The sequence below is a fragment of the Neodiprion pinetum genome, chromosome 3 (assembly GCF_021155775.2).
Source record: "Neodiprion pinetum isolate iyNeoPine1 chromosome 3, iyNeoPine1.2, whole genome shotgun sequence".
Lineage (NCBI taxonomy): Eukaryota > Metazoa > Arthropoda > Insecta > Hymenoptera > Diprionidae > Neodiprion > Neodiprion pinetum.
In genome coordinates, this window is record NC_060234.1 from 6,158,493 (window position 1) to 6,184,255 (window position 25,763).

A 25,763-nucleotide genomic window follows, 5' to 3' on the forward strand; every position below is an offset into this window, starting at 1 on the left:
CTCGCTCTGTCTCTTGTCGAGAAGATAACCCAGGCAGTGGGGGCGGAGCTGGGGACCGAGAGTCCAGGTGGACACCCTCAATACCAAGATCAGGAAAGTCATTCACCCACCGCTCGTCGGATCGGAGAACATCCGCTGGTATTGATGCTTCATCTCCAAGCGTCCGTCCTCGTCGATATTGTAAATCGTTTGTGAAAATCGTGGTAACAACACACGCGCAGTGGCCAAGGGATTATAAAATCAACGCTGATAATTGTGGATGTTGTGTGCGAAATTGGACTACAGATAACGTTTGATTTTGATAGTTTGATATTGTTTTTTTTTTTTTTCAAATTGTTTTATCCATTTATTTATTTCAACGTACTGTTTTTGGTTCTTTCTCGTTTTTTCACCTTAGCGAGTTCTTTTTTTTTTTTTTATTTATTTTCCGTAACACGTGTTGTATAACAGTGCAGAGATTTTAACTCCGGTCACGTTGTTTTGCCGAGTTTTGTGCAGACTGATATTGTAACTATACATCGATGGTGTTAAAAGACTCGAGTTCGTCATTTTGACAACGTCGTGAATACACTTGGTGCTGATTTTAATGGACACATTTGCTCATCGTTCTTGGATTTCCTCATCGGTAGCCGTCGCTCATCGGCAACGCTTCTAACAAACTACACAGTGCTATCCGACGTTGAGCGTCTTCCTGTACGCCGTTAGATTGTGTTTAAAACGGAGTTTTCTTTTTTTTTTCTTCTTCTTTTGCAAATCGTATGACTGACAGTGATAATATGGATTACGGATCGTGAAATTTTTCCACGTGGTTTGTCTCCGGGAAATATCCGAGGAAACTGACTCAACTTGTACGAGAGATCCGCCAAAGGTGAGTCATGAAACGATCATATTACGCACCGAGAAATAAAATACAATTTTTTTTTCAAATTCTAGACTATAAAATCGAGGTAATTGTGTGATAAAAATGTCGGTGTTAATCCATTTTGACGAGTAATTGATGTCGCTACTTTGCTAAACAATATCACAAACTTTGAAATCGATCGCTTGAAAAAAATCACTCATGCGAAAATAGATTCAGAGTAGCTCGGAAATTCGTTTTAGTTTAGTCATTCTGAGCACTTGGCAAATTAGAAATTGAATTGGACGGATCAAGAATTTTCAGTGAAGTGACTCGGTTGTGGTGAGACTGCAAGTATAAGATCGTTAGACTGATTGAAATTACTGTACGAATCCAACTCGTCGGAAACGAGGAACAGCGGTTTTTTAACGAAAGAATTTCTCTTTTTTATGCAGGCATATTTCAATGTTAATTGATAAGTTTGAAACAGTAAAACAAACGGCGGACTTTTCGGGATTATCTGGGTCGAAAGTGAGCTGATTTTTTTCTGTCAGATATCACGATTTTGGTTTCATTTCCGAAGCATCGCAATGATTTTCGTTCATTGAGTAAATAAATTTTGTAATCTTGACGAAAACTTATTTAGTTGCTGGAAAATCGCGGTTCATCAATTTTTACATCATATCACTATCACGAATCTTGTTCGATGACCAATTGACCAGAACGAGTTTCATCAATCCTGAACCTTGATTATTCCAAATCACTGCAGAAGCCGATCGTTATTATACACTTAAAACAAAAAGATTTCTTCATAGAAAGTAATTACACCGTGACTAATAATCTACATTTTCCCGCTGTGACTCGAACTCGGGACTCAAACTGAACGTATTTCAGTTGAACTGATGTAGGATTTTTCATCGTCTCATTTTTTCATTTTTATTTCGCAACTGACGGCCATAATCTGGAATTCATTCGAGTTTTCGATTGCGCTGTGAGTGATTAGGCGATGGAATTTGCGGGACTAATCTGCTCCCATATAATAGACCAAAACGGCATCGGTACGCTTTACTACAACTTTTTACAATTGTCCAAAATAATGCTCGTTTACTGCCACCCCTTGTAACGCTCGGCTGCCGTTGGAAAAAAAAAAAAAAAAAAAGGAAAAACATGACCTGGGACTTATTTCGAGTCTTACGGGCGCCTCCGGGGTCCGTGTTATGGGTATTAAACCTATGCCTATCTATAAAACGAATGGCACGATTTAGCCAGCGTTTTACTGTTCAGTTCAAAGCCGGTGCAGTTGCGGCCGATCGTTTTTTTCTTGCCAAACCGGGAGCTCCCGATCGCCAACCTTTTTTTTTACCGCAATAAAACTTCACTACGTGTTTCCCTTTTTCATTCGCCAGTTTACACCTCCTCGAAAATATTGAAATATCGCTACAGTCGGTTTTCTTTGTACGCTTTTACGAGTTTTTCAACTTCGAATGCTCAGTTTTTTGGTATAATTCGTAGTTCCAACGGTAAGGCTGATGAGTAAAGTGATCGTGGAGGTAAAATCGGTTGCGTGGAATCGTTGAATCACCGAAAAGAAGTAATCGGAACTTTCTTAAATTCTGATACCGAGTGTGCGTGCATGCAGATCACAAGCGATCCGCGCTCTGTTACCGATCTCACCGATAAAAATTCGAAAAATTCAGATATCGTTCGATTTTTAATGCATGGCATGGTTTTCATATTCCGAAGGAAGTCATCGTAGCGATAAAATCGGTTGTGAAATCGGTTGAGTGGACTCGTCGAATCACCGAGAAGATTATTTACGAATTTTTAAACTCCTAATTCCAGTATCCGTACGTGCAGATCACAAGAGATCGGTTGTCGATCTTATTAATGAAAATTTGGGAACATTAAATATCGTGCTATTTTGAAGTAGGTACAGTTTTCATACTTCGCACGGTAGAGCCGGTGAAAGAAGTGATGGTGGAGGGTAAATCGGTTGCGGAATCGGTTGCGTGGAATCGTTGAATCGCTGAGAAGAATTACTTGGGAGTTTTCATTCACTTAATTCCAATATCCGTACATACGGATTACAAGAAATCGGTAATCCGTTACCGATCTCGCCGATAAAAATTTGAGATTATCCGATCACATTCGATTTTCAAGTGTGGTTTTTCTACTCGGAGAATAGAGCTTGCGAAGAAAGTGATCGTGGAGGTAAAATCGGTTTCGGAATCGTTGAATCGGCGAGAAAAATTAAGGGGATACGATTTAAGTCCCAGCTTCGATTCGTTTGCGCATTACCGACGCGATTAGATACCAGCTGCGCTATAACGTGACGAAGGATTTTGCGGTGCGCAGTTTCAACGAAGCTCTGTGCGCGGCGCAAAAGCTCAGCGTCGCGGTGTCGGACGGAATTATTACCGCAGGTACGATATTGAATGAATAGAGGAAATTATTGCTGCAGGTTATAATTTCCCAGTGCCTGTATACTCTGCTCTCCAGATATCCGATAATCAAGATCACAGATCGTGCCGCAAAAGGCCTTGTCGTAAGTTGCGAGATCCTGCGCAAAGCCGTGAGAATTATAACGCGCGCGCGCTCGAAATGTGATCGTTCTTGCTACTCGACCGCTGCTGCTGCTGGTTACTGCAGCAAATGCGCCTCTCCATTCAGCGATTATTTGAAATCGCGGTTTGATTGGCTGGGATTGAAATTAAAACACTGAGGAAAATTTCGTTCCGTCTCGGTCAAGTATTACGAATGATTCGTATGGTGAACCCTGACTCGCAATCGGATCGAAGAAAAACAATTATTTATCAACGCCAAGCACTAAGGCTCGCACACTTTGTCTGTAATAATAGATTGTCTTCGGTGTACGGAGAGAATTTTATGATTCTAACTTAAACAATGTTAAAAAAATGAATCCCGAACCTTGAGATACTTTTGAACTCTGCATGTCAAACTCACCGGCATTTTCTGTTGCAAGATTGACTCTTCGTCACAGCATGCTAAAAAAATAATTGTTTATTAGAAATCATTTCGGATGAATTGATCGCGAAAATGAAACGTGCTATCGACTTTTCGCAAATGCTCTACGATTAAAGTAAAATATCTTTAATAGGACGTTATAGTTTACGAACCCGTTCGTCAAGTTCACTGTGACTTTTTAGTTTAAATAATAACTCATGGCATCGCTGGCTACCTCTTTATTATTGCACCACTGCACGTTGCAACAGCAGTAAGAAAATGTAACACGGGTGACTGCGCAGTAAAACTAAAACAATTGCATGAATAAAAATGATTTGAATAAAATATTTATACAGCAACAATACAGTTTTCTGACAATAAGTAGAAACACTAATTTTTTATTTCAATTTTTTATACATTAATTGCGAATGCACCAGTTGAACATTTTTATAATTATCTCAAACGCAACATGATATCTCCTATAGTTTTGAAATGTTTTCGAAATACATTAATTGCATAATTCGAGCTTTCAAAATTTTTACGTAGATCTTAAAACGTTCCGGTACGATGGAAGAAACGCTTCCAATAAGTAATAATAAGAAATTTTGATTACTTTCGAAACGTTTTCGAAATAATATACAGTCGTTATGAAACGAAAAGTATGTCCGAAGTATATTAGGATGATAAATCAGTAGTATCTGAAAAATATCGCGAATTATATACTTGTAACTGTCAACGCAAGATTAATGAAACATCAATAAATACAAACTAATGTATACGTATCGTTTAAAAAAAAATATTCAAAAGAAATGGGTAATCAAAATGGCAGAAACATTAACGACAAGTTTACGAAATAATTAAGCTTCACCCCAATTTCAGACTGAAATATTTGTGAAAAAAAAAAAAAAAAAAAAAAAAAAAAAAAACTGGGATGTAACCGCGGGCTTCGCGATATAGGTATACAAAAATAAATAAACACCATACAGGATACTTTTCACTGATTTCCGGCAAGAGAAAAATGTATAATAATGAGAATAAAAATGTCAATGCAGTGTAACGATAAAAAGAACAAGTAGAGTGGTGTTCCACATATATCCGTACTGGAACCGACTTTCATAGATGACGGACTGTCGCTAAACGAAAAAGTAAATTCGGTCTAATGGAAAAGGCACATCCGTCTCGGTATTTGATTAACCCATTGGACAGCTCGAGGCAGCTCTTGCACCGAGTACACAAACGCAGACCGAGTCGACTCGGAGGTTTCGCCTCCTGACCTACACTCCGTTGGGTTCCACATGTCGGGGGGGGGGGGGGGGGGACCTCTTCGATTTGTTAACTTTTCTAATTTATACTCATATTCACGGATAGGACGCGCGTGCGTATTAGGGAAGGCTGATCGCCGTTACCACGAAAACAATTATTCACCGAGTCTCTACGATACGTGGGTATAAATGTGCGTACATGTCTCCAGACGCACACCAGGTGACTCGTATTAACGGTCGGACGTTATGAAAGAAGCGAAATTCTGTCAACAGTTGTATGTTTCTACATATATACGAGCCGCGAGCATGCCGACATACTCGGAAATTATTTCGAGGGGATTCATTAGCGGCAGTGCAAGTCAATAATTATACCAGTTCTCCTCTTTCGAAATACTCGGTGGCTGGTAAGTTGTGACACTTGTCTACGTGGGATTTTGCATCCTGAAACAAACCGATGCAGGGTTTACGTTTTTCCGTCGAAACTTTCCCCCGTGCACCTTGCGCTTTTCACGAAAATCAGGTCTGATTTTACTTTTACACACTTTTGACCCCATCCTCAACTGCGAGTTGGAGTCAAAAGTCTTTGGACAAGAGTCAACGCCATCGGAATTAAACCGCGAAGCTCGGTATTCTTCGGGGTTCAATTTTTTCGAATAAAGGCAAATGAAAAATTCGTGATTTTTGAAAACTATTGTGAAATAGAATTTTCACCCAATTACGACGTAGTATGAAAATGTTGGCACAAGATATTCGTTCACGGTGACGGTAAATTGCAAGTTTTTGTTCGATTTTCAGAGTGTTTATACATGTACTGAGAATATTGTCACAATTCAATTTTTAATATTTGTCAAAAAAAAGCAATAAAAACAAACATAAAAACAGACTCAACAGAATGTCACTGTTTGAAAATACCAGATGATATCTTGTCAGGTTTTTGGTGTAGACGTAATCATATCAAGTTTCGTAAGATCAAGAAAAATTGATAACATTCGTTCACGAAATTTAACTCAATGAAGAAATTTTTTCTTTCATACCGTTCAATTTCAAGAAAACAGTTCTTTTTGATAGCTGAAAAAAAAGCTACAACACCGTCGTTTATAAAACGCGTATTTTCCAAATTCGGAACTGATTTTTTATGAAGTTCTTATCAACCGATATGATTCTGAAAGTGATCGGTGTGAAGAAAAGTTTTATTAGAGAAAAAAAACCTTATCCAACGGGCCTGAATCTAAATGACGAAATCGCTTTCAGCTTTTTTATCGTATTAGAAAATGCGTATAACGCATCAGCGATCAATCTTTCCCCAAGTTTAGTTCTTGCTTTCCTTCTCGCGTTCTCGCCATATTTTGGTTTTTGCAACTCGATCATCGTTGTAACAGGTATATAATAATAACAGATATGCAGATATCGCCGTCACGCTGCGGTCGATTCCGTACCGATCGCCGAAAACCGCACGCGCTGAGATTTCCGGTAAATCCGCACGGATATCACTTAGCCACAAAGTAGAATCGGCGGCTCGTGATTTAATCTATACGAGAAAGTCGAACGTTTAGAGAATCTCGCCCGCGGAAGAAGAGTAAATATCTAAGGGAAAAAAGTTTGAGCACAATATAATAAATAACCGGGAAAATGAATTAAACCAAATAAAAGAACGCGCGTAATGATATACAAAAGCGAGGACCGTGTGACCGCATCGATTATCCATCGCGGCTACAGCAAACCGCTGAAACTGCCGCATTAGCGATTCGATCGATCGATCGATCGATCGACAGATAGATAGATTGATCGATCGGCTTAAATTTCACTTTACAACTTTTCGCAATTGTCACACTCGCTGAGCAATTTCGACTTGAACTGAAGGTAAATAAGGGGAAAAACCGAAGCTCTGAATAAAAAAAGTAAAAGAAAAATAACAATCGGCGATAAAAAAAACATCGGTGAAAAACCGACAACGCGGTCGATGTGGCAATTTAGGTTGTGGCTAAATTGAGGCGGTTCACGGATCGAGTAACTGCTGCAGAAGTCATGAGACCATTGTGTGTATAACGTTTATGTATACAGACACGGAAAAGCTGACAGAATCGAAGGAGTCACGATAAGGTAAAAATAATAAGTAAAAAAAAAAAAAAAAAAAAGAAGAAGAAACAATCGCTGACAAAACAACGAAAACACCTTAATTTAATTAACACGTTGCATTTTAAATTGAGTGACTTGTGTACGTATAAAAATAGCGCGGTCTGTGTAAAATTCGGTTAAATTGGCGTATCCTAAGCGATTGCTGCACATTATTGTCACAAATCTGCAATTCTGCGGTATAGAAAACAACCTCAACATCTAATAGCTGCAAAATCAGACCACGGGCGATTCTACAATCGTCTAAACGCAACGGAACGAGTAAAGACAAAGAACCTGGTCGATTTTATTCCGTAATTGGTCAGCCCTTTTATTCCCCCACGATCGGTTCCTCTCGATCAATCCATCTGAAATTTTTCAGTGATCCGCACCTACGGCTGTCGTCGTTGATCGTTTCGAGGTGGAAAAAATGCTAGGTGAGAAGTTGCTGCACGGGAATAAAAAGATGACAAAAAAAAAAAAGAAAAAAAAGAAAGCGGGAAAGAGGAAGAAAAAAAAAATAATGGCTAGTTAGCGAGTCCGAGCATAAGATCGTAATCGCGGATGGACGATATTACGCTGTATAATTTTTGCGTCTGTGAGCTATATTACGTCTGCACGATCGGATGCACTTGTACATCGGCGTAGGTTATACCTACGATATCATCAACCTTGGATCGCGTTAGCTGAAAAGATGCGGAGTGACGTCATCCGAGAACGAGATTCGCGATCGATTGCGTAATTTTTTCGTGTAATAATAACCTACACTCGACGAAACTGACACACGCGGACATCGCTGTAATAACGAGGCGAATCTCCCAGTTTTCGACCATATCCGCATTAATTATCCGTGTACAAGGGTACCGTTGAATCATGCTTACGCGTTATTTGTACATATGAACGATACAGTTAGAGCGAATTCCTAACGACTGCACGTTCCGTTGTCTTTTAAAATTTTCAACGCGCATGCGCCACAATCCAACAACGGCTGTTTCACAGAGCAACCAACCGTCATAAACTTAACCTCAAAATTTTTGACACTTGTCCCTGGCAGTTATGCTCAATACCGAAAACTGTCAAAATTTTGGATATTAGAGACAGTTGGTTGCCCTGACGAACAGCCGCTCCTGGCTCGTGGCACATGCGCGTTGAACTTCAGCAGATGACGGAACGTGCGGTCGTTAGGAATTCACTCTGTATAATACAAATCGGCGCAGATAATAATTTGTCGAAAAAACTAATGCCAATATCCGTTCTTTTCATTTTTTCCAGATGAACCAGCAGTGCAAAGTGTGCGGCGAACCAGCAGCCGGTTTTCATTTCGGCGCCTTCACCTGTGAGGGATGCAAAGTGAGTTTGATTGTCGGCTTCTCATTTTCCAATTCGGGTTTATTCGTTCTTACCATTCAAGCATTTGTTTCTTTCTTTGCGCGCTATAATTGAGGAGGAGGATTGAAAAAAGAGCTGTTGCTGCTATTTTGAAAATAATAATAATAATATTAATAACAACAATTTTTTTAAAAGCATGTACGTGCCAAAACTAATGTTTGCTGAAGAAAGAAAAAATGTCAACTGTTTGAAGCATGGATTTTTACTTGCAGCCAAGTTCCTTGAAACTTGGTATATGTGAGTTCTCCAGGCCGCTGATTTCAAAAATGGGGTCAATAGTGAGAAATTTTCAAAATTCAAAACGGCAGATCTAAGTACATTCCGCATATTGAATCTTGTAATTTTGACGTTAAATTCGTTTTCATTGATCCCGAAAACCCCCGAATGACAAGTTTCAAGCGAATCGGATCAGTTTTCATATTTTCAATCCGCCATATTGGATCCGCTGTTTCGAATCTCGACGTCAGATTCGTTTTTAGCGACCCGAAAAATCATCATTTTTATTCATCATATAACCTTCCCACGATAACATTTATTCCATAAAAACAAGCGTTTCCAGCACCTTGTTTATTTATAGCGCTAACTGCATTCGCAAATTCATCACGATCTCTCTTAAAACATCAACATCGATATCTGGAAATTGAATCACGCGAAAAACAACGACAGTCACATCTCAAAAATTGAATTTAAATCTTGAATAGCCGATTCAAAAAAGGTGCATGTCTCATACATGTGAGTCGCTGTGCGGCAAAGGGTTAAAAAAATAAATAAAAACGACAATTGCAGGCTTTTTTCATGGGCCTCATCTTCAATCGAAACCCCCCGTGGTTCTCAGGTCGAAACTACAAGTGTTCCCATTACCGTTGTAACGTACGATATACGCGTGTATAATTCAGTCGGCTCGTCTAAGCTCCAGTGAGTTTCAACCGTTTGAAAGGCGGTTTCCGGCGCTTCGCACTTGTCCGCCACAATTGTTTCCGCCCTAGTTAACGGTTACGTCACTCGCCACGGTATTGTTTCGTTTCGTTTCGTTTCGTTTCGTTATTTTCGTTTTCAGGCCCGCTCTAGCATGTCACCCTCCCACCTCTGAGGTTACTCGCTTTACTAACACGCCAAACGACTACGAACTATTCTATCCCGCGGACGAGGTGCCGATTTTCTTTTTTCTTCAACGGTTCGCAATCGGTGAATCAACTCGAGGGAAGAATAACAGAACGGCAAGAAATAGGACGTCCATTTGTCACCTCTTGTAACAGGCCTGACGGCTGGAACATTATTGTAGAACAATTTTTTTCGATTTATTAACTCGTAACGAAGATATTAAAAAGATATTTGTCGGATTTTTTAAATTCTTAAATAAAAAATCAAAAATGAGACTCGATAATAGATGGTTGTGCGAAAAATTACGTCAAGATTTGTTGAAAATTTTGAGAATAATCAATTCCTCGAAACTTGAAGTGCGACTGCCGTTTTGAAACAAAAGATTTCTGCTAAACCAGTGCTTGCAAATTATTTTTCAAAGTTTCATTGATATCAGTGAAGACGTATTGTTTCGATCTTCACCTGGTCAGAATTTAGGGGATGAAGCACGCTTCTGAATAATCTAAGCAATTTAATACGGCAGGAATGTTCAGAATCATGTCTGATGGTGAAAATAACAATACACGTTTGAAAAATCGAATTAGATGCGATCATCGGGAAATAATAAACACTTTCTTATAAAAACCTGTTTACTTGAGAAAATAAAAAAATTCGACGTTTTTGGATATGTAATGTTTTGCTTCAGTTATTCTGACGACTTTTTTGTCTTTTATTATTTTCAATGATTCCTGTTGTTACTTATGCATTCAGGATAAAAAATAAAGAAACGTATCATTGAATTAGCAAATTCAGAATTCATGATCATGATGTATAAAATTTTCTTCAATTTTGGTCGCGACAGACGTTTTCATTCGAAATAATTTGTGTCTTGCGACGTTTCGGCTGGACTTCTGAACCGAAAAGAAACCGTGGTAAATAATTACACACCGGTTTTGAGAAAACACAAGTGACATATTATTTGTGCAAAATGAAATAGCGAATCTGTAAGATCGCAGGAGAATTTTGAAAGCAAAGCGAGCAATCGACAATGCAAAGCGACGAATTATTATCATTGTCGCGAAAGCTTCTCGGAGATGCTGCTGCTGCTGGAGCATTGCAACACGGAGAATTTTAAATTGGCGCAAATATTGACAAGCATGCCTGAGTTCTGCACAGACGTTTGACCTGAGTAAACCGAGAAAGTTTACTCAGTCTGCGGGCGAATCGGTGAAACGCGAATTGGCAAAACATCAACAGCAATAGAGGGAAGAAAAAAGCGGCGTTTCGACCGCCTTTTCCCGCCTTTGTTGGATCGGCATAAATCGTTCAGGCAACCCCGTCAAGCTTTGTTAATTTTTTTTTTCAAAATTACCCCACTGTGAACGATAGTTGAAAATGACTTTTTTTTTTCAATCACGTGGAAGAATCGCGGAAATTTCACCGATTTTCCTTGTTCGAAAAATTGAAGAATCGAAATTCAACCTTACCTATACTTATCGTTCCAATAATTTTACGATTTTAATGAAACACAATTGTCAAGTAGCAAAATTTGAGAAGGACTTTGAAATTGATAGAATATCATAATTTGCGAAACGATTCATGAGAGATTTTCAATTGAAATATTACAATTTAAAATGTGTAAAAGGTTGGGTAATTGTTCAACTTAAAACCGGTGTAATTAATCCTGATATTACGTACAAAGAATATAGATTTAAAGTCGGTTTAAAATTGGAATTAAATCAGCGTCTCTGTAACCTGAATGTCGTTTAATTCCGGTGATTGCGCACCGCGTCTGGGTGGAAAAATTGCGCAACTAGATCTGCAACAGAAAATTGAAGAGAGGATGGGAGGACGCGTAACGCTAGGATTTTCTCGGTTGTGTCACTCGCTAAGTACAGACTAACATGCCGAGTTCATATCGCAGTTCCATTGCGTTCCTGCACGGACCGATGCTCGACATTACGTGCCACTTATGCCTTGCCCACCATCGAGAGGCAACGCTTGTAACAATAGCGTCGACGTTGCCTGTTTCGCCGACTCGAGCATCGAGAACACTGGGCCAAGACAGAGGAAGCTCTCGATTTCAGGATAATGGAACCGCGAACGAATCATTTTGCGATCCCGCCAGCCGATGCGGCGTTATACAACGAATTGTTCTTCTGCAACATTCGCTTTCGTGCAGCCACGTGCCGAATATTACCGAAAGCTCGGTCTCAAATCCGTACGATAATTATTCGGTCGCTGAATCGTCGAGGAAAAATGTCGAACCGCTTAAACGTTTTTTAAATCTGATATTTTTTTTTCCCCGTCTTTTTTAGCCGACACACTGGGTTTCTATGAACTAGTAGAATTTCTCAGAAGTACGGTATCTCAAGGAAATCGTCAAGTTTATGAAATTCGTCTCTTGTTAGACGTTAAAAAATTTACATCTCTTAAAATTCAAGTGTGTTAGAAAAAAAAAAAATTGACAGTTCTTATCCGCGGTTACGTGCGTTATTGACTATCAACGTTGTATCAATTTTTTGTCAACCACGACGACGGGACGCTGGAAATTTTTTTCTGAATTCAATTTCGAATTCTGTAAATTTTGAGATGATTTTCGCAAAGTTCATTACGGCGATAATGGCATCGGAGACGTGTTATATCGAGATAAAGAATTTGTAAATGAACGATTCAATATTCATCGTTAATTTATTACCCGATCTATCGCAGAATTTGTTTAACCAGATTATTCTGTACTCAAGAACATTATTAGATCATAAATTTTGATAGAATATCGAACAGAAAAACGGCAACTCGTGATACAGAAAATTGACAAGAATCTTATTCGTGTTATCATCGTACGTATCTAGATTTTTTGATCGATAAGTCTTACGATACAGCAATGAAGAAAGAATAGAAGAAAATAAAAAAAGAATAACAATTAGCAATCTTTTATAGAACAACCTCGAAGGTAATGAGGCCAAACGTTTTGGAATTTAGTGAGATGGTGTTGTTCGTTGTGCTGATACGTTCTGCAGGCAGAGATTGCGCAATTTTGATACTCTTTAAGAAGCCAGGATTTGGTAAGAGATGTAGAAAACGATAGGAACCGTAGCGGCAGAGGTGAATTGAATGAGAGGAAATATCGTATTTTTTTGGTAATTGCTGTTCGTTCACAGCAGCGCGATATCTTGTACAGACGTAGGAATCTTTACGGATGCGCGATTTCGCAGATAACAATCTATATCACATTTGTTGAAAATTTCAAGTAGGCAGGCGTAATTTCCATCGTCGAGTGCCTGATGTCGAGGCTCGAAATGATTCACGCAAGTTGCGAAAAACGCTGCTCGGTATTCGGTTGATACTTCGTGTACGGGAGGGCGCTGAAAATCGCGTCAACTTTTTCGGCCTGGCGAAAAATCGACCGTTTCCGGTCGTGTTTAATTACACTCACTCTGCGACGCGTGGCCGAAAACTTGTTCCAGAAAAGAATTTATGGCGAAATTCCGCGCGTTCACCGCAGATCGTTGTGCCGGATGAATTTCGTGCACCTACATAACGCTTATTGCAAATCATCCGCCCTGAAATTTTCTCCATTCTTTGAAAACACGCGCGGTCGGCAAACTTGGAAACATGTGTGTTCAAAGAGTTGCGAGAAAGTTGAGCATGCGATAGTCTACGCATACGTGCACCTACACTTTCGTACCAGTTCAGCACTGGATTGGTCGGACAGATTAACGAACAGACACGCGAATTCACACGGCCAGACTAGTCGCGACCTTCAGCTTTGTCGAGACACTCTAATTAACACGGTTTAATTAATACACTCGCAAAATGGGAGTACAAAGTGCACCTCAGACCATCGGACGTAAACAGTCAACAGTCACGTACAATATGATTGTTATGGTGATGACGATGATGATGATGATGATGATGATGATGATGATGATGATGAGATCGTACAACCACCTAACGTAACCCAGAAACTTTGCAGAGTGTTACAACGTCGCGTCCTGCTTCGTCTTCTGCACTGTAATCTCACTTTCATTGTTTCATTCATCCATTAAAGTGGAGCTTCCGACTCCCTGGATTATGCATAACTCTCTACATCTTAGTTGGATGCATAACAACATAACAACATGCATAAAATCCGAACGTTACTTATGTTCGGTAATTATATTGTAAAACGCGCAAATATAGGTACGGACAACGTTTAACGCTCTGCACAGGTAAAGAGCAACCGGTAAAATGTGTCGATTCTTGTACGTACCATAAGACGGACACCTCGACTTCTCCCGTGTGTCTTTATTTAGAGAGTAAAACTACGCGCATGATACCGCAGCGGCAAGTATTCTATAAACGTGAAAGTCGCGATATCGAATACGAAGGTTCAAAATTTATACAAGTACTTGTAATACTCGGGATTGGAGAGCAGAGTGCAGTCCTAACCTAGAAAATTTTCAAATTCTTAACCATGAATTCAATCGACTCACCAAAATATGACATTATCTGATCTCGATGAAAAGTTTTGGCCTCAATATTCAAAAACGTATATGAAAAGTATGCTGCGACAAAATTTTGGCAACGCATGAAGTTAAAACTCGATAACGTTAACGAATAACGATGTATCTTTGTAAAAAAAAAGTATGATACCAGAATTCTTGGGTTTTCTGAAACGCATTTTTCAGAAACTTGACACCTTCGAAGTGATTGTGAATTTGTTCTTTACGCTCAGCGTTGATGTAACCTGATTAACAATTAAGTCCTAACTCTCACTCTTAACGTGACATCGTAGTTTCAGTTTCGATTATCTGTTTCAGTCTTTCTTCGGGAGGTCGTACAACAATCTGAGCAGCATATCGGAGTGTAAGAACGGCGGCGAATGCGTGATAAACAAGAAGAACAGAACAGCGTGCAAAGCATGTCGTCTGCGGAAGTGTCTTCTGGTGGGAATGTCGAAGTCAGGTTCGCGTTACGGTCGCCGATCAAACTGGTTCAAGATCCACTGCCTACTCCAGGAGCAGCAGCAGCAACAGCAGCAGCAACAGCAGCAACACCAGCACCAACAACACCAGCAGCACCAACAGCACCAGCAACAACAACATCACCATCAGCAGCAGCAGTCCCAGAGCCAAAGGAGTCCCTCCATGAGCGGGAACATGTCCCAACGAAAAGAGGAAATGCTGATGCTGGGTCTGGACGATTACAAAAACTCGACGTCGCCGAGCATCAGCTCTCCCGAATCCCACAACAGCGACAGCTCGGTCGAAGTCTCGGAAAGACGGGCCCTTAGCCACCCGGGATTCCGACCCTTGCACTCCCACCACGGTACCGATCTCTCGGCCTTCAGCAAGGAGATGCTGGGACTTCCCTTGGGCTTTCCTCTGGGCGGTATGCCACTGATACCCCCGGGCTTCCTGCCGCCCCACGGCCTTTCCCTCTTCCCACCTTACCACCTCTACGGGACCCCCCAAGGAACCCCTCACCCCCTGCTTCCGGGTCACTGTCCCGGGGTGCTCCAGCACTCGACGCTCCTTGGAGTACACGGCGACGCTCCTCAGGAAAAGCTCGAGCTTACTGGAAACAACAACAACAACAACAACAGTCGGTACGCCCAGAACCACAACAGCGTTGGCGTCGCTTCACCCGTCGGCAACACCGTCGAAACTTATTCGAAACGTTTTTACCTGGAGGCGGTGCTCAAGAGCCAGAGGACGACGCCACCGCCGCAATCACCAACGTCAAGCAAAACCAACTCCGACAACGAGACGGCCTCACCGCTCAGCAGTCCGAGACTTCGTCGGACCAGCGCCACTCCCCCGCCTCAGGACAACCCCATGGATCTTTCGATGAAGAATTTGTCCACTGTCGACGGGGAACGACCCGAAAGCTCGCAAAGCTCGCACAACGAGTCTGAGAAAAACGGCGACGTGGACGATGTCAGCGAGGCTGATTGCTCACCTCCCAAGAGAAGACCGGCTCCCATTGACCTCACTTGCGCAAAGGCGTAGGAAGAATGAGGTGAGTCGGTTTATGGTCTGCCGATAAAAAAAAAAACGGCTTCTCGGACCTCTGGTTGTCACGATTATCAATCAATTTATTAAGAACAATTGGAGAACGCGATCAGTTTGACATCACACGTAAACATTTCCGCCTTTGAAAAGACACTTTGAAAAGTCTTGAGAAGCTCTTCACGTCCAACTGTTTCGTCGAAATACTAGCTGATTTGAAGAAGGATCGTTCCTCGGAACAAATTCAATATCTCGCAAATTCAGGCTCAATGTGAAACCACGTTTTCCACGACTTTAAACAGAGAAGTTGCGATGTTCTCGATATATTTCCGAGTGAACGTCGGCAGCCCCTTGCATTAGGTACCAGCGACGATGTCGTCGTTCTTCCTGAGCTCTTTCTTCGCACATTATATTACAGTGACACGGTGCTGCGAACTAGGAAGGAACGCAACGTGCCGTTCGCAGCTGGTGAAACTCTTATAGCAATCAATTAAATTGAATCGGACAATAATTATCCTACCGCGTTATCTTCCCGTAGTGTGTATATATATATATATATACATATGTATGTTATACCCGGAGCTTGTGTGCATGTATATTATATATACATATGGATGTATGTGTAAAGTATATAAGACAACTTGCCGAACATAGTTTCGCTTTTAGCAAGAATATACATCGGCGAGTTAAAAAATCTATTCCCAAGGTTTCCCGCGACTCGCTCTGAAGTCAACCGCAAGTGAATTCGCCTATTATAGAGTGAGAAATAGAGGAAGAGAGATATGCAACCCACGTAATATAATAATTACCGCTGCAATAGGATAAAAATAAATTAATTATCATTGCGATACGATCGGGTGATAATATCGTATATACATATATATGTATTTATATATATATATATATATATATATGTGTGTGTGTGTGTGTAGAGTGCCGAAGTAAACACTGAAAAGAGAATATTTACCCCATGACATTTGCATGCTAGCCGTCTAGGTACATACAAGTGGTATAATTATACGCAGCTCAGATCTATATAACACGAATTATATACACATAAAACCATGAATGTATATCTATAAATATCAACATAACCACGAAAAATGATCGTTACCATTTCTATGTATGAATAGGTGCGCTATATATTCACATATACGTATACCTATATACGCGTATACATGTATAGGCGAGAGTTTTTATTGTTAATTTATAGCGTTTAGTATTTATATATATTAATTGTAAATATATATATGTCTACTTATCACGAAGCGCATATACCATATTTTCGGTGCAGCTCTCTAAGTTGTACATAACATGTATACTAAACCGTTCCCCAATTACCTGTACGTTTATAAATATGTACACGGATCTTTTTTTTATTTTTCATTATAAATCCATCTACCTGCGGATTCTCGGATTTTTTAAATTAATTGCCACGGACGCTGATCGACACAGCTGATCAAATAATAGGCCAGTATTCTCAACGATTAGATCTCTAACTGTACGGATGGATCTGTTGTCGGCTAATTTGAAATTGGAAATGCGCAATCATGTTGACCACAGTGGAACCAATTTCGCAAACCGTTGTAGCGTTTCATATACATATGTATATACATATATATCAATATCAAATCCTTACAGTTTACTACGTTTATCGATATTAGTAAACCTTGATTTTTTTTTTTTTTTTTTTTTTTTTTACCGTTTCCCACTTCATCTCCCCTCTCGTCTATTTATCTTTTTTATATCTTTACTGTCAAAAGTCTCAAGCACCAATAAAATAAAAGCATGGCGTATACCTACTATAATATTATACATAGTGTAAATATATAAATGTGTATTATTACTGCGATATGGGACCGAAGCCAGTAGTACTGTAAATAGTTAAGATCATAGAGTTTGTTAACAAAAAATATAAAATATAATATAAACAATAATCGAAACGCAGTGTATTTTGAACCATAAATTTTGTACTCTAAAAAGAAAAAACGCACGCATACACAGAGTTATTCAACTAACCAATTCAATCCGTTACAGCTGTTTGATTCTGCAAAAAAAAATAATGACAAAATCACACGCAACATTTCGTCTTTGCTTATTTGACTGCTGCTTTTTTTCGTACTCATATTTTATCCCCCTATCTCTATTTCTCTTTATTTATTGACTGACGAACGTCAAGTAATTACGACCACTTTTTTAGGATCGAAAATTATCGGTGCAGCTTGTTTTTTTTCCGCATCAAAATGTCGCTGGTAATGAGTCGAAATGGGTTACCATAGGCCGTTATAACAGCGTGGGTAAGTACATAAGAGTCGTATTTGGAAATTGACCTATCCGTTGAATATCGTATTCACCAATTAAGCGGTCAGCTCCTTCGTGCACCCGATAAAACAAAAGTTATAAATAAATTTAATTGAATTAAAAAAAAATAAACTAAAGTCTTCTCGTCTTTCGAAACTAACTCATGAAGCCTGGGAACTTTACAGTGACGTTAATTTTCTCACCGATATACACGTGTTCCAATATTTAATTACAAATATTGTCTCACCTCAAATATAAAATGAACGATTATTTGGCAATAGAATAAATTTGAAGATATTTTGTGCCAGTGTCAAGGATCAAATACAGATATGTGTATTTGATCTGGATCACGTAAAACAATTTGAAAAATCTCGATTTTAGAGGTGATAGGATTTTTAAAGTTTCCTCTTTACTCCAGTTGTTCTTCGCATTTTTTTTTCTTTCAAACGTCGATTCGCGGAAGGTTGATGATAAAGGAAAGGATACGGTTAAAACTGCGGAGAAAATGCGTGCGTCGATGTTGCTGCGATGGTGCTGATGGTGAAGATTGCGTGCACGCGGAGGTTCGTTGAGCGAAGAAAAAGGTTAAGCGCATAAATAGGCAATATAATAAACCTTTGCATAGATGGTGGCACTAACTCATAATAGCACTACATGAATATTCAACGGTCGACAAGCATAAAGTAGAAATTCTTAGCACACCAATATATGCACGCATGAATATAATATGTGTACAAATCCGCATATCCGCACACACGTGAGCTCAAATGATGCAGTTTAGCATCCGCGCACGAATAATGGCAAAGGTATACATTCTTCTTATTTTTTTGCTTTCTCGATTTTTTTTACAACCATTCCCGACTTTCGCAGCTTGCAGGTATATCAGCGTGGTCATCGGTTTATTACATATTTCAAAACTTGTGAGAATATTATACGACGTTGACATATGGGTTATAAAAATCTGTTCCATATGTGAAGTAACGACTCACCTACATGTCAAGGACCTCCTCTTTTATTGAATCTTACGTTTGTCATTTTGAAATTTTTCATCGTTGGGACTGATCTAAACATCTCTTGATCAATTTTACGCAAGAAAGAAAACAAAACGCGAAAACAACGATTGGGCAAACCATTATATCATCTTGCAGCTGACAACAAACAGTATGGCGTCGAGAAAAGGATCAGCTGATCGTTTTAAAAGATGTGTTCTACTATTATCAAGGGGCAAAAGGTATTGAGTAAAAATCAATTGATATAAATTGTAGACTTATATCTTGGACGAAAAGAAGAATATATTCTATCCACATTATTACCAGCCATAAAACTATAATGATGAATTGATTCTGTGTATATAACCTGAAACAATCGTGTGCAAAGTAATTACAAAAGCTTTGTCTGCAACGGTTTTAATCATCGTTTATCATTCCAGATTTTTACGTAAGGTGAAACAGAGGTAGCCAACTCATCATCTGGTTAAAATTTGGCGTTAATCGTAACATTTTCCTCACAAGTATATAATATTCGATATTCAGCGTAAATGCGCATTATAGACAGTTAATTAACCGTGTAATTATGAGAAGTAGAGCAATATGGATGATTTTTTCCGACAACCAATTCAACCGCAATAACCTATAACACACTCCTGATTGATTGCGATGCATGCGGTTAATTGTTCTTGGTCAAAATTAATAGAAATCAAAGGATACTACAATATGAGCAGTAGCAGTATGGCAAGAGCAGCAGACGCGGCAGTAATAATGAAAATAATTCACGTTAATTGGAGGGTAATTAAGAGAAGACTTCGGGTTCATAAAGCGATCGTCGATCCATATCCAAACCGCGGCATTATATTCGTAAAAAACTAATTTCGCTTTCCAGTGAAGGCGACCCAACTTGTGTACGAGCATAGTACACTCGATGCTGTACGGTCATCCGGCAGGCTGGTCATCCGGGCGATGATTAATAAGCTCGTTTTAGGCCCAGTCGATTAGAGAAGGCCGATCCGCCGGCATGCAGCCAAAAAAGACGTAGCGGAGCCCTAACTCGGATCGAGAGTCATCCGTGTCAACAGAACGTTAAGTAGCGCCGCACTTCACCGAAAATTTAATTAAAACTTCAACCGTCTTCGGGCCAATTAATTAAAAACTACAAGACAGCGCTGCTGCAGGTATACACATAATATAATCGGTAAGAAACCATACACCTACCTACCTATCTACCCCGTTTTTACTGTTCCCACGGAACAGATATACGAATTTGTTTCTTTTTATTCTGTTTCATTTCGTTTTATTTTTACTGTTTCTTCTTTCGTTTATTTGACTTTCAGTTTTTTCTTACTTAAATACAATTTTTTCCCGATCTATGAGAGATACGAGTAAGTGATTAGCTGGTATACATATTTATATGTATGCCTCCACGTAAGTATATACATATATTTGTACAAAACTATACGCGGGTAGCTTGTCTTTATAGCCTCAATCTTCCGTTGTTATTAGGTATACAGTATATCGTGTTATTTCGTTTACGGAATGTCGCGTGAGCAATTTATAGTAGGATTTATCCACCTGAAGTTAAGCAACTCAGGTTACACATCAACGACAACCGCCTGCAATTCGGCAACCGACGGTACATTTTATCGATCGTCATTTGTCTCGTTGAATGACGATTGGCCGACTCTTCGCAATCTCACCAATTGTGGACCTTGAAACAAATGACAATCGGTAAGAATGTACCCTGACTTGCATACAGACAGGCGGATTCATCCCGTGTTAACCTGTCTATGAGATATTTCCACGAAACAACCCGGTATATGCGCACCCACGGTCATAGACAATAAAAATTCAAAATCACTTGCGAGCAATGAGCAGAAAGAGCTGGTCTGGCTTATTCACCTTGCACCCAGCCAACGCATCGTCACGATATTCTCGCATGTAAGGATCGCGCAGCGCGTGTAGTTCAGGTCGGGTATACATCCCGTAGCCTTACATATAAATCCATGGTTTATGTGACCGGGGTTCAGGAGGTTAGAGTGGTTTCAACTTATCGTTCACCTTGCTTTATTAAACACGTTTCTCTTATAGGGACGAATGCTGTTACTACTGAATAATTATCGTGTCGTTGCGTGAGATTATACGAATTATAAGTGGGTTTATTGTTCTATAGTATATATTTATTGTTATTTCATTCACTTATGTTTTTTTCTGTTTGAGTTTCCATAGTCCTGCAAGAATGTTGCGCTCTTCGGAGTGAGCTTCGGTTTAAACTATTCTTAGTTGTAAATTATCTTACATCCGCATACGTTTAAGCTCGAGTCTTAATTCTTCGCACACCGATTGTATAACCAACATTTGCAGTAAATATAACCCCCGAATTACAGATGTATTCGACGTTTGCGAAACATGTACTGAATTCACACCATTACGAAAAATCAAATTCATCTTGACAAAGAATTGATAACTTGTAATTAATTTGAATCAAGTATCATTACATGTTAGAATTCGGATTTATAATATCGAAGACTACCACTTATTGAAAGAACCATCTTACCTCTAGACAATCGTATTTAATTATGAAGCAAGAGTAATTTTCAATGGAATCCAATACCGCAGAGTGTAAAGTAAAATCACGAAATTAAATAGGAGCATTACAATCTGCGCAAAGTTTCCTGGTCATCGCGATTCAGATTAATTACCTATAACGATTAACTGATCACTGTTTTTAATACCAAATTGGTTAACAAGGCCAAGTCATACAATGTTGAATACCAATAGACAGACCTGTTTGTATTCATAGCGTAGCCATTTTTTTAGTATTCATTTTTTTGAACAACACGTACACCCGTTCGATTTTAATATTGGGGGAACGAAACTTACTACAAGTCGCCTCCTGATTGAGTTCCGATATATATGGTAGACATCGTTCAATTTGGATAAACCATGAATAATCGTGAATAGCTTTTGACCATTATCAAAATTCGACAATAATGTAGATGAGTTTGCGAAACCTCAACGTTTTGACCATACGTGTAAAAAAGACGGCTAAAATGTAACTCAAAAAGAGTTGATGTGTATATCGTATACTCGAAAGATATCATATTTTACTGCAATTCGCCATGTGATAACTGAACACAAAATTGTTCCAAATTTTGTTTCCTGTCCCGTTGCAGGGGATCCAAGTTGACCCTGGAAAAGGCAGCAACAGCGTGCAGGGGCAACGAGTTTTAAATTTATGCCGGTTCTTGTAGGGCCAAAGTGTCTCCTCAGTCGCGGGGCCACGACACGAACACTACGTTTTGAACGCCGATCCTCAGGAGATACGGCCGCCGCAGCACGGCTATTATTTATCAATTAAACGAATTTATGGACCCTAAAACGTCGCAGTTCCACATAGGGGGCCCCAGTTCTTTTACCAGATCACCCCATACAAATTACTCTTAACTCATCTGCGCTTGAGAAAACAATAAACAGAAAATAAGTCTTACCGAATTTATTCCGCGTGTAATGAATTTTACATTCTAGAAACATGAATCAAGACAAGTTTTGGAACAAAAAAAAAAAACGAATATCGTATCGACAACGCTACAATTATTCAGGGTGTTGTTTTATTGTTTTCGTTTATTTATTTATTTATTTATTTTTTTTGTACCAGTCACATGTCACAATATTTACAATATAACGTAACATACTACAATCTACATACGTAATACGAATAAAATCACATATTGCTAAACTTAAAATATGATACCTAACCTAACTACAGCGATGGAACATAACGCGACCAAAACAAAAGCTGAATTTCAGTGTCTCTGAAAGTTGTAAATGGATCGCAGAACATCGAACGAGTACTGAGTGTCGTTGATTGTTTACATCGTGATCAGCTATCTGCAGCCAGTCGCTTTCGAGCTGCGTCGGCGATCGGAACTCCGTGCGAAAATTAGAGCTGGCCTAGGTTTTGCGATAACGCTAAGAAAGTATATCTTGAGAAGAACAGCGAAGGCTGTGCGGATCGCCATTTCTGATTTAGACGGTGAAATGCGAAGCGTTCCTAATATCAACGTTCGACACTCTCACAGCGTCGATATTCGCCATAAATCACGAACTTTTGTGCGATAGGTTCCTTGCTTTCGCCGAAATTATTTGGAATGATTTAGAGTGGAGATAAGCCGTTAAAATCTCGGCACTGAAGTGTTAGATGCCATGGCATTTTCGGTGGTGAGAAATTTGTCGCGACTTTGGTAATTCATTCTACGATAATTTCAATCCAATAGCAAAGGCGAGCCGGATTTGACAGGGTTTGATCTACACTAATGGATATCATACAAAAACGTATTACAAAAATATAACGTATAACTACTGGCAAAACCAGTTTCACAAACACGGACGTATACCATTTCGCATAAATCTTAAATTCAATGATATTCCGTACAAATTTTTCGATCATAAAATTAATATTTAACATATTTCATTTTTATTTTAAATAAAACTACATATTCATCACTCAATGTATGTCTGAATGTGAAAATAATCAAACCTGATTTCAAACGTGAAAGAATAGGAAAACGTTTGTACTATTTCTCGTCGAGTTTTGGCGGACGAACTAATCAGCTAAAGATATTAAAATAGTGTGAAGTGAATGCAAGAGTGGGCAGTGTTTGTTCGTTGTTTACATCAGGTGCACTGTCGATGAGATTTTTAAAAAACCAGTGCCTTAATATCGAACAGATTACTTAACACCAGTATGATTCAGAGTGAATACTTCATAGTCTAGGACTGTGAAGTGGTAATCCCCCATCAAGATGCTGCTAGATGCATGCTCGCCGTCGTAGCTGTGAGGCAAATTGCTGTAACTTTCGGTGTTGACGTTGCAGTTGCTGGCTATCAGGAGATCGGCACCTGCGCCAAATATCGGACCGATTCTGAAAAGAAAAGGAAGCAGCAGCCGTTGGTGAGTCGCTGGAATATTTATTGCTTGGTTACCATTCGATGTGAATAGTTTTTCGGCGCGACAATTTACACGTTAATAGAACACGTATCGAGAGTTGATAAGTATGTCAGATGTACTCACGCCTGAGGAAAAGATAGGAATTTGACTTATCGAAACAAGAAAGAATTTCGGATTTGTACTTTATCGATTGTTTCGTTTTTGGCATACTAATCGACAGATATGCAATGTTTTTGAATTTTTGAAGGTACTGAATAGGTATTCATACGGGATATTCCACGTCAAATCGAACGCTCGGTATCCCTGACTCATTTTAATCTGATTGCCCTTTCACACAGTAAAAGTACATATTGAAAGCATGGACTTTGAATTTTTTCAGATTTTTTCGACACATGATTTCTTCGCAACTCATCCAATGAATTGATTTAAACAATGTTTTGATTTTTCATGCCTATAAAACCTGGACGACATGTGAAAATTTTAGGTTTTCTTATGAACTTCTCGAGAGTATTTTTAGGATTTTTCATAACCCGTTTCAGTCTAGTATTGATAGCAAATACGCACAAAGTGTTCGTAACTGTAAAGTGCCCTAATCGAATGGGCTACAGTTTATACACAGCGTGCCATCTTCACTGCGAAATGTTGTTTGAAAATTTCATAGTGGACACTGCATTGGTTCAGAATATATAACAACAAATATTCACACAATGGCGAGAATTCGGTTCAAACTTCGCGGCGCGGCAAGCATTTGTTTACCCTGCGCGTTGCACTGCTGCGCGCTCGAGCGCGATCTTCAATTGTTACGGGTGTTGTTTATAACCTCAGTCGACTTTTTCTATCATTTATTACGATTCCTGACATGATGTGTGAGTTCCGTACAGCCGGACAATATTTTTTAAACGTATTCATCCAAGGTAAGAATTCAACATGTGTTGCCTATCGGAATACCGAGTGTATAACTTTTACCATTCGTACCGCCATTATTATAGTACGTATGAATGAGAAATTTCACGGTTCCATGTAAACTATTACTTGCAACTTCTGAACTACTTTTCCCACCACCACGAAACTTATAGACAATCTTTGTTATTGAAAAAGAAACGCTGTGTAAAAATTTCAGCCAATTCGATTAAGGCACCATTTTGTTACAGAATATTTTAGAAGATTGTTCATCAAAACTATACTTTAACGGGGCACGTAAAATTGTTTTTAGAAATTTCATACAACGATGCGAAACTTTTGCATAGGAAAATGAGAAATTGTCAGAAGTTCATTTTTCGACGAGCTGTGGTAAGAAAATGCTTGGTCAGGAAAATCTGAAAAAATTCAGTTTTGATGCTTTCAATACGAACTTCAAGTGAGTAAAAGGGCGAAAACGTCAAAAGTGGTCAGGGAAAAAATCTCGTTTTTTCGTTCGATGAATCGATGAGTCGATATAATTACGGTGGCACTATAAGCGTTTTATGAATTAGCATTCGATTTGGTGCGTTTCAGTAGAATAATTCAATGCCTTGGTAAAATAATGAAGATTATTTCATAATGAACAGATCTAATAACTGTTAAAGAAAAATTAACATCAAATTGGCAAATTCTGTGTATGTGACATTGACTAAAATTTACTGTTGAAAGAAAATTGAAAGCCAACAGCATTAGGCATTGTCAAGTCAGATAGTTCGAGAAATTGCCTCTTACTCTGGGTGGTAGCAAATTGCAAATGGTTTTTTGACGATGTCGTATTTCGTGGGTGGGACATCTTGGTTGTTGGTCAGTGTGAAGAGGAAGGCTTTTTCCGATGAGACGTAATACCCCTTCGTAGTAATCTTTCCCCAAGGAACATCGCTAAATCCTCCACATATTTCACCACGTCCTCCCTGAAATTGGAAA

The 25,763-nt window shown here is 39.2% G+C and overlaps 2 protein-coding genes across 9 annotated transcripts in view; one reads left to right on the forward strand and one right to left on the reverse strand.

Annotated features, from left to right (window-relative positions):
* Positions 1-8: 8 nt before the first annotated feature.
* On the forward strand, positions 9-17,575 carry LOC124214557 (knirps-related protein). Its single transcript, XM_046616948.2, has 3 exons — positions 9-868; positions 8,449-8,526; positions 14,448-17,575. Exons 2-3 carry the CDS (start codon positions 8,449-8,451, stop codon positions 15,636-15,638), a joined length of 1,269 nt encoding a protein of 422 aa, XP_046472904.1. The 5' UTR covers positions 9-868; the 3' UTR covers positions 15,639-17,575.
* Positions 17,576-22,520: 4,945 nt separating this feature from the next.
* The window catches only part of LOC124213925 (serine-enriched protein), a 32,722-nt gene continuing 29,479 nt past the window's right edge, over positions 22,521-25,763 (reverse strand). For 7 of the 8 annotated variants that reach the window (XM_069134256.1, XM_069134254.1, XM_069134251.1 and 4 more), the window contains 2 exons: positions 25,572-25,750; positions 22,522-23,853 (listed from right to left, as the gene is read on the reverse strand). In XM_069134256.1, coding sequence (XP_068990357.1) covers positions 23,661-23,853; positions 25,572-25,750 — 372 coding nt within the window. In that variant the 3' untranslated portion in view covers positions 22,522-23,660. Of the gene's footprint in view, positions 23,854-25,571; positions 25,751-25,763 lie in introns of all 8 variants that reach the window. The other variant, XM_069134252.1, reaches the window with a different exon arrangement.

What these genes read in the sequence shown, in the direction of transcription:
- LOC124214557 (XM_046616948.2), top strand. Translation starts at nt 8,449, where the DNA reads ATGAACCAGCAGTGCAAAGTGTGCGGCGAACCAGCAGCCGGTTTTCAT. An exon ending in TCACCTGTGAGGGATGCAAA is followed by an intron (nt 8,527 to 14,447) that starts GTGAGTTTGATT and finishes TATCTGTTTCAG; the next exon opens with TCTTTCTTCGGGAGGTCGTA.